This window comes from Corvus kubaryi, unplaced genomic scaffold (genome assembly GCF_017639235.1).
Source record: "Corvus kubaryi isolate FWS band 111438036 unplaced genomic scaffold, C.kubaryi_AGA036_p1.0 37341, whole genome shotgun sequence".
Lineage (NCBI taxonomy): Eukaryota > Metazoa > Chordata > Aves > Passeriformes > Corvidae > Corvus > Corvus kubaryi.
In genome coordinates this window covers 9,070,906-9,080,643 of record NW_024581112.1, presented here as the reverse complement: position 1 = coordinate 9,080,643, position 9,738 = coordinate 9,070,906, and the positions used below count along the sequence as shown (strand labels likewise).

Genomic DNA, 9,738 nt, shown 5'->3' with positions numbered 1-9,738 from the left:
CAACTAAAGCAAGACAAAGTACTCTGATCACTGGGTCACTAAGATGATCATTGTATGTGATGTACTCACTAGCACAATGTTCTTTACAGCAGTTTACCAAAACAAACAAAAAAATCCCACCTTATAAATTTTTCAATTGTACTTATGCATGGAGGAAACCTACTCTGACTTCTGGCAGTTTTACTGGTTTGCTCAAGTGCTGAAACAAGGGATTTTAGCTCTTATATAAAAGAACCAGCTTTAACTGTCCATATTGCTTTGAGATCCTGAAGTTATTATTGTGGATATTTGTGATTATACAAATAAAAGGACACCTTCATTTTTATACTGCCTTTTCCTCACATCTTCAGAGGAAATGCACCATGATCTTTCTGTTCTTGTCTTCATTTATTGGTTAGGTTTGTTGCAAAAATCTGGTGTTTACCCAACAAACAACCCCAAACATTGTATGCTGATTCCCACAGGTCTCTCTGTGTAGAGAGCAGAACTGGTACTGCAAACCATGCTGCAATCCAGGGCATTGGTGATAGCTCTGATCCTGCTCCTTAGCACCACTCTCCCCGGTAAGTCTGGAAAGCTTTGCTGTTTGCCTGAGACAAAGCTCAGCTTCTACAGGTTCTCATGTACTGTGAAGTAGGACTGAAGCCAAATAATTTAGTTGAAAATCATGACTACACAGTGCTTGGCAGCGTGGAACAAATCAGTAGAGACCTGGCATGAAAACTGCCCATACTTGGTGCAAATACTCTGCCATGAATGGTCTATGACTTAGATACCCATGACTGGGTGAAGAGGTGCTGCTGGATGCTGCTAGAGCAAATTCTGGGAGAGGTTCTGAATCTCAGAATTTCAAATCTCTTTCCCTGTGCTTCTGGGAAGACGGCAGAGACACAAGTGACATGAGAAGCCTCATGGGGGTTTGCCTTTTTTTCTCAGAAGTGCAGTCAAAGTCCATCTTTGAGAAAGACCGTCGTGACTTGCTGGCCATCCCTGAGGCTATTGCATCTTACTTCTATGAAGCTGTGAACAAGGTGTCCCCTAAAATCAGTCAGTTCTTGCTGGATACTGTCCAGAGTCCATCAGTTGTTGCGGCCAGGTATGGAAAGCTGCTCTGTAGTAGCACTCCATAGCCATGCGTGAAAGGGAGAGGGAGGTGTGGGAGAAAGAATAGATTAATCAAGTATCTATATGGGGAGATCCAAGGGGAAATTAATCAGCAACCAAAGCCTGATGTACCAAGGAAACAAGGTGCTGGAAAGTGGGGTGAGATGGTACGGTCTCCTGCGAAAGCACAAGCTCTCCCCAGAGAGGCACAGTGTACATGACAATGTTCTCAGGGATAGCTGGTACTGCTCTTTATCCATGGGTAGTGAGGGAGGAGGCCGCTGGCTGGTGGGGGATCAGCTGTCTGGAAGGGTGATGCAGTGCTGTGAGGGGCTGAGTACTCAGTGTGCCAGGATCACTTGATGCAAACCATAGAACTGGCTCTAACTGTGCATATATCTTGCTCAAGGAAGGGGAATGAGTTTCCTCACAAAAGGAAAAGCACGATCACCCTAGAGACAGTTTGATGTAACTCGTGGCACACACATACTGCCTATTCCTGTCTTCTGAGGAAAGCCCCTCTAGGACTGCCGAGGAGCTCTGCACTCCCAGCGACAGGCAGTGTGATAACTACAGCAGATGGGGTTTACCCTCGCATACTTGTGTATCTTACCACATACTCTGTTGTCTCCTGCAGACAGAGATTCGCCAAAGAAGCAGCTAGAGTCAGTATAATGTTCGAACAGCTGATTGAAAAAATAAAGAACCTGTGGTACACAAGAGTCCTAGGCTATTAGCCAACTGAAGACAAGTCAGTGTTTCCTGATGTGTGTAACACCCTGCAGTGTCCTCCTTCCCCCTGCCCCTCCTACGGACCAAGATCAGTCAATAAGACAGAATCGATGCTCCTCTTAATGCCACTAGAGGGAACCCACCTTCAGAGACCAAAAGATGGAAGGCGTCTGCGGAAGGCATCTGCTGAAGCCTCCCTGGAAAAAATTCAAGCGGCTGGGCATGGGGAAGGCAATGTAGAGATTGTAGAGTTCTTCTGTAGCCAAATCTTGAAAATTAATTCCTCCTGAATGGCTTGGCCATTGCTCCTCTAATAAAAAAAAAATATTGGTTGTTACACTTCCTTAAGTTTCTTGCTTGTACTCACTGCTACAGAATCCCACTCCCCTTAGCATCCCACTCTGCTGAGAATGTAGCTGTGACTCACAAAAAGTTTTTGCAATGCTAACAAACCCTGAGTGTTCAGGTGCTTTTAGCTAAACTGAGATTGTTCTTGGGTGGAGGAGGCACTACCTGAGCACCTTTCAGAGTAGCCACGATTTTTTGTGCAACTGATCATGCTGCTTGGTTAGGTAGGAAGCAAGTAGGTGCACCTGTACCACATGTCTGGAGATTTCAGATAATTTGGAACACAAATGCCAGTAAATTGAACTGTCCATCAACCTGAGCAGGACTTTGGAAGCGTGTTTCATTGGCCAGCCAGAGAGGCTACTGAATGAGCTTTTCCAAAGCAGAAATGAGTGGAAAATTTCTCACTATCTTGACCAGTTTATGAAAGGGACACTTATGCCCAGCACTGTGTGTCAAGACCTGGCAGGTCTTCATCAGTCCTGTGTAACTCTATCAGCTCAGATGCCCACAGTGGACAAAGAAATCCATCTACTTTCCCATTAAGCAAGCAGAAGCAAGTAGGCAATTTTTCTGAAATCACAGTGGGAGATTGGCAGAGGCTAAAGCAAGTCCATTATTTTGTTGTTTTGTTTTTTTTCTTTAATTATCAGTCGGATCAGCTATAAGCTCACACTTAACCACTTGCCTGGAATAAACTCCCCCTCATTTTCCAATTTCTTTGTCCCAGCAGCTCCTTGTCACCATGTGCAATCACAATGAAATCAGTGTCCCCATGCAGAGCAGCAAGTTTTTCCATCTCCGGTGGCTTCACCACTTCTGCAGAGCTGTTTTGCAGGTTTATTCATTGCTGCTTGTTTTCCTTAGACGGTCTGTGCTTTCCCGGCCACAGTGAACGCACATGTGTATGTATTATGTAAATGCACCGGTATTTAGGAAGAGATTAGGGAAAGCAGAAGTTTTGGCTGATAAGAACATTTACCATATGAAAAAGCCAGGACCTTTAGCTCTTTTGCTACAGGGATGATTTTCTTCCTGCTTGTTTTTGCATGTGTCTGTTCAAACTTCCCCCTCCCCCCCCCCCCCCCAAAACATAACACTTATAAGGAGAAGCCCTGCAACTTAAATTCCCTCTTATCCCAGGGAATAATTCAGAGTTCTGAATTTTCTCAGAATAGAGCTTGTTCTTCTGGCATTTCTAAAGTATTTCTTTCTGAAAGAGTGAAAGTCATGAGTCATATGAAAGAGCCTGAAGGTGGTCTTAAGAATTTGGAGTCCTGGAAATTGGTGCTTCAGCCTTTTCAATCTACTTGTATGCATGGCCAAAAAGAGTAGGAAAAAGTTCGGAAAGTATAGGGGTCCTTGTATTGCATTTTGATCCTGTTGTGTGACTTCACTAATGCAACCCAGTGGCATTTCTGTATTGCATCACTGCACAGCTGGACCAGCACAGTAGCTGGCATGAATTCTGTGCTAAAACTTAACAAAGTTGACATTTTATTAAGTGCACTTCATTATAGCCTTTTGCTTCTTTGCAATGTAACCTCCAGAAAATCCAAGCCAGATGAATCCTGATTAGCAGTTTGATGTCTGATTTTAGCAGACGGGCAAAATAGAATCAGACCGTAGCTCTCTGTGTTTGTTTGTACTCAATCTCCTGATCATGTAGTTAGTTATCTGTACATTTTTATGCTTGAAAAAAGTAAGCAGAAAACCTTCCAGGTAGTTAATCTCTCGTACAATCTACAACGTGGTTGGGCAACCTATGAAGAGCAAAGTAGACAACCTTCCACTGCCACTTCTGCCCCTGATGTTACTGGCATCCTTTAAGACAGAAACTAGCAGCTGAGACAGCATTCAGGCTGGGATTGGGTAGGGGGAATAAAAGCTTTTTATCCCAAAAAGGACCCTGGGGCTAATTCATGGGACACATAATGAGAGGGCCATATATTTTATATCTCAATGTTAAAATATTTCATATCTACTCTCAGTTTTCAGTTGGAATAAACAGGTTGATCTGTAATTTCATTTTAAAACATGTACAGAAATCAGTTCCCAAGTGATGTTTGTTGCAGAGTTCACTGAGTGCTTCAAGATTCTTGGAGAGGCTTCGTAAGTGAAGCATTCATTTCAGTGAGATTCATGTCACAGAAACTTTCTTTGTGAGTAATCGTCATTCAGCTCGCAGCTTTTGAAAAGCTTGTGGTGTAACTGGTTCAACTGAGTCCATTAAAATGAAATCTTAAGAAATGTCAGGTTTCTGTTGTTTCTGAGATGGGTGGATAACCCCTCGGGTGTTCCTGATTTCTGCAAAAAACACCCTTTCTTGAAAAGTATTTATGGTCGTGGATACTTTACACCATTTTCCGTGGCTCAGAGTGTTGATGGCTTTTACACTTCCTAGCTCCCCTCGCCTCTTTTAACACTTGGAAAAATCACTAATTAATGCTAAGGGAACGCACGCCTCGGGCCCTGTGCTGCTTCGAGCACCGGTTGCTGCCCTTGTCGAAAAACAGCCCAAGTCCTTCAGCGGCAGAAAGCCCAGTGTAGGAGGTTTGAGAAGACAAGGACTGGGAAAAGTCGTGTAAAATATTTGAAACCTACGGCTGGTACTCAAGCCTACACCCACGCAGACATTGCATCTCAGGGTACCGCAGGTTTTGTCCTCTGGTGAGGGCTGTGCGGGCAGGCACAGCGAGGGGAGGGAGCAGGCGGAGATGCTGGACGCGCACTAGGACGCAGAGCTGACACGGCCATCGTTCTGATGGCTCTGCCCTTCCCACTTGTGACTTTGGACTTTTAGCAAAGAGGCTTTTCCCGATTTTAAAAGTAAACGCCAAAATCACCAACGGGGTGCTTGTGTGCGCATGGCTACGTGAAGTTAGTAAGGAAAAAAGGCACAAGCGTGCAGCGGGCGGCTGCGGGGCAGCGCTCGCCTGCAGAGGGGCCCGGCGGGCGGCACAGGGCGAGCCTTGCGTGCCGGGAGGGCGGCCGGGATCAGTCAGCGCCCGCTCGCTTTCGCTCCCCGCCCGCGCTCCCGGCCGCAGGCGAGCGCTGACTCAGAGCGGCCCCGCCGCCGCCGCCGCTTCGCACGCGATGCCGCCGGTCCCCTCATTCCCCGCATCCTCCCGGCCGCGCAGGGAGCGCGGGCACGCTCGGGCGACGGCAGCTGCCTGGCAAGGACGAGGGGTCCCCAGCCCAGCAGGGGATGCTCGGGGAGGCGGGAGTCGGGCAGGAGTGGCTGGAGGAAGGGAGGACGAGGCTTACAGCCATAATCCCACTCTTTGGTGCGGCTGGGACAGGTAAATTGCTCCCTGCTGGCCGCCTGACCCCGTGGAAGGGGAAGTGTGTTTCGGCATGGGCCGAATTGGGGTTGAGAGGCTGCAGCTGGGCCGGAGTTGGGTGGGGAAGGTTTGAATGTTGTTTCCGTAATACACAGAAAGTTTTTCGCATGTGTTTGCTCGCTTACCTGGGTGCTCACCAGAGGGGTGGGGGCTCCTTTCGTCTGGGTGTGTAGTGACCATGCTGTGCGTTGTAGATGCAATTTTTGGGGGTGAGAAAGGGTGTGCCGAATTAGATGATCCCGTGCTGCAGATTTATGTTTAGATTTGGGGGTGATATGCGACTAGGTAACCTCTCAAAGTGTTTCTTCGTGAAATGTTTCTTAAGGAGTTTCTCGGTTTGCTATTCAAAAACCTAGAAAATTGCACCACAAGTCCAAGCTAACTGTTTGGACAGTAGCTGTGGTGAAACTGCTTTATTAAAAGTTTCCCAGTGCCATAACTTGGCGGCCTTCAGATGTGCACCACAGCACCAGGTACTGCCCGTGTGTCGTGGGAGATGCATCAACTTGCTCGCTGCCATGCCGGGAGCATAGCTGGAAATGGTTTAAAGAACATTTGCTAACGACCCCGAGCTGCACTGATTACTGAAAATTATAGCAGAATAAATATTTACAAGTACTGCTGCTGTACATGTCAGTGAAGAGCACAGACTGTGTATATTCACGTTTATATTCACAGCCTCCTATCTCCAGGTTTACAGTAGCATCCTTGTTAAATGGGTTCAGATGTTGGTTTTGGGGCTGTTTTATTCTCAGTTCACTTGAGAGACAAAAACTTCAGATATGAGGGAAAATGTGTGAGTGACCCAGTGTTTGAAAACAAGTGGATTAAGTTCCCTGCTTAGAAAAAATACTTCAAGATTGACATTTTTTTCCTGATTGTAACATTTTCCCTTTTTTCCCAAGGCCTCATTGTCTCTTGCATTTCCCTGGGGTGCCTGATGTTAAAAGTCCTGCCAGTGAAGGACTGCTCCCTTTGGAGTGGAGCACGGACCCTCCCAGGTAACCTTCCCTTCAGCAGCGGCTTCAAAATGCCGTGCTCAGGTCGGCTTTGATACTTGGAGAGCACAGAACTGCAAAACAGCCAACGTGGCTGTGTGACTTGCAGGACTAATCTGTTTACAATTACTGTCAATTAAATCCAAAGTTTTGTTGGTTTTTTGTTGTGTTGGTTTTTTTTTTTTTTTTTAAGGAAGGAAACCCACATAAATCAAACCTTGTTAATGGCCACAGGCTGTTTTGTCCTTAGTTCGATGCTGCCTTTTGTCAGTTAAACTGCCACTGTGGCTGTTGGCTAATTCGGCCTTTTATGTCTCCCTTATTTCTGAGCTGCTTTGCTCAGCATGAAAATGGGAAGTCTCCTATTTCTTCTTTTGGAGTGTCAAAAAGAGTTGGAGCTACATACAATTATTTTAGCAATTCAAGTAACTAATTAAGTCTTTTTTGGTCAGGAAAAAGCTTGTGATTTTTAGATTCCAAATGAGCTTTTAGTATTCTAGTAATAAGGTTTACTTGATAGAAGCCTTATTTTCTAAAAATAACTGGTAGATTTTGCTGGAGGGAGAAATTGTTAACTTTATTTGGAGTTACCTGTTTTTCCAAATAGTACTTTGATACTCCAGAAAAATAAAGATCTATTGTATAAAATCAACATACATGCACATGACATGTAATACTTTGCTATCTATTGAGAAGCAATGCTTCATCCAAAATAGTCATGAATCTGATTAACTGTATTTGCAAAAATGTCCTTTGTTCATTTAAACTCCATCCTTCTTCTGAGGACCTCTTAATAGTGGTTAGATTTAAAATTTTTCCACTTCAGTTGTAAGCGCCTTTTGCTCCATCACATAATATTGTGGAGGGTTCAGTGGGTGGTGAAGGAGAGAGGGAAAGAAATATTTCTCTGTTGAATTGACTCACCACAGGTCAGTAATTTTTGCCAGCTCATGTGCAGTGTTAGAAATATGGTGCAGGCAATTGTCATCTGTAAACTTAGAGAAAAATTCTTGTATCAAAAGAAAAAAGACAAGAACAGTAGGCACTGTTATAAGTTTTTTGGGCAGCTCATTGGCAGCTATCCACCATAGAGGGCTGGCAGGTAATGCAGACATTGCTAACTTGTGTCATAACACATTAAATCAAAATATGAAGCATGAATGCAGAAAGTACTTCAGTTCTTGACACGCATTTGCTCCCACACAGTACCAGGGTTTATGACTGATGAAGCAAATCACAGACCTGACTTAAATAACTGAGTAAATAAGAAACCTGGTTTTGAAGCACCTAAATTGGCATGTGTGATCATGTCTGTTCCCTGAGTGGACTGACTACGTGTGATGCTAATAGGTGGTTATATCCTCAAAATCCTTCAGCTTTCCTTTTAAAGCAATCTTTGTTTCCCTTCCAGTATGTGCAAGGAAAGCGTGTGGTTCAAGGGTAAACCTACAAGTTCAAAAGCAAGTAAAAGGAACCTCTGAATAGATTTGCATGGCATCTCATGATTTTTAGTGAATTTTGTGAGTTCTGAGGATAAAGGATGGCTACCTACCCATACAGGTTTTGACAGATTTATGTGAAAAATAATCTGTTAAGTGTTTGCTCTTAGTGAACTAGATGATTGCCTGCAGTCTTCTCCAGCTGTGCTGGTAATGCTGCTTGTTAGAGCATGAGTCAGAATGCAGGTTTGCTTTTCTCAGATAAAAAGGATAAAGATGCATGTCACTATTTGTCCTCTCTATGAACATGAGACACTCAACAGCTGTTAGGAGACACTTCAGCCATTGTGTTTTCACACTACAGTTTATCCTGTCCTTACAGCCACAGGAGAAGAGCGGGGAACACAGATGCCTAAATCACCGTGACCTTGCCCTACGCTTTATCCAAGTTGCTTAAAGGCACTTTAAAGAAAGTGCAGCCAGCAGTATCAGGAAACCTGTCCAGCAGCACATCTGGGAGCACCTATTTGGATGGCTCCTGTCTCTATGTGAGACCATAGAATTAGGAGTTTCATGGGTCTTCAGAGGTTTTGGAGATGAATCATTAGCATGAATTCTAACAGACACACTAATCCAGCTGGGTTCACTACTGGGTAGGTAGTCTGTGAGTTAGGCTTTGAGTCTTCTCCCTCAGCCAAACCCCAGCTCTCTTGAAGTTAGTCATACAAAATTCCAGTTGATTTTCAACAAAACCACCAGTTTCCATACTGACTTTAATTAGTATTTATTTGGATGACAGTGGAAATAAGGACCTATAAGCATCATTAGTCTAGTTGCACAAGTACTTAAAAATTCGAAGAGTGGGAGGATTATCTCTCCTTTACGAATCAGCAGGGCTTTCAGACATTTTTAATAGCCTCAGGAAGGTCGCAGCCTCTTAAGTGGCTATGCAAAAAAGTGTGTGTCACAGCTATCAATGTGGTTGCCAAAACGTGAGTCCTGGGGATTAGAAGGGTTGTTCAAGGTTTATTCTCTTCTCTAGCTACATCAAGTCTTTTTTCCATGCAGCAACTCTTCTCTGAAGTGTTCTCTCATCAAGTGCTGGCTTAGCTTCTCATGGGCACCTCATTTGAGCACATTTCATATCCACCATATACTCTTTGTCCTACTCTTGACAAAAAGAAAAAAAATGTGCTTGCTTTTTCTGTCGAGGTCTCTCCTTGTCTTTATTCCCCTGATTTTTCCAAAGTCACCTTCTCTCTTCTGGTAAGATATCTGAAAAAGTTTTTCAGTTACCTGAGTGTGTTCCTAAGTGGTCAGAAGTACCATGTTCTTTGACTAGATTTCATAATACCTTATCTAGAGCTGAGGTTTTGGGCATGCCACTGCACTTTTCAGTGCATTTGTTGCTCTCTCTTTGCTTCTCAGCACCCCTCTATCCACAGTGTCCTGGCTGGTTATGAGGAGAGCAGAAGTTTATGCACATATATATGTTTCTTGAAAGCTGCTAAGCTTCTACTCTTACTTGCAACACTTTTTAGGTGGTGTGATTGTACCCATGGTGGGTAACTCCCACAGGTTCAAACACAGGCAAAACCAAATATGCACCTGTCTCTTTTCTCTCTTTTTTTTTTTTAAATCTTTTTTGTAATGGTTTGCATTTTTACTCTGTGTGAGGCATGATTAGAAGTTTCTGTAGCTCCCAGAGGAGGGGGGGTGAGGAGTGGGTGGCAGGGGAAATGGTGGTTGTAATCATGCAGTTGTTTAGGCAGT

General features: G+C 44.3%; 1 protein-coding gene across 1 annotated transcript; it reads left to right on the top strand.

Annotated features, from left to right (window-relative positions):
* Positions 1 to 502: 502 nt before the first annotated feature.
* Positions 503 to 1,841, top strand: LOC121666179 (apovitellenin-1-like). Its single transcript, XM_042031390.1, has 3 exons — positions 503 to 563; positions 937 to 1,096; positions 1,742 to 1,841. Exons 1-3 carry the CDS (start codon positions 503 to 505, stop codon positions 1,839 to 1,841), a joined length of 321 nt encoding a protein of 106 aa, XP_041887324.1.
* The last annotated feature ends 7,897 nt before the right edge of the window (positions 1,842 to 9,738 follow it).

Bases quoted from the DNA above. Each gene is read 5' to 3' on its own strand.
- LOC121666179 (XM_042031390.1), top strand. From the start codon at position 503: ATGCTGCAATCCAGGGCATTGGTGATAGCTCTGATCCTGCTCCTTAGC. The intron at 564-936 runs GTAAGTCTGGAA...TTTTTTTCTCAG, and splicing joins CCTTAGCACCACTCTCCCCG to AAGTGCAGTCAAAGTCCATC. The intron at 1,097-1,741 runs GTATGGAAAGCT...TGTCTCCTGCAG, and splicing joins CCATCAGTTGTTGCGGCCAG to ACAGAGATTCGCCAAAGAAG.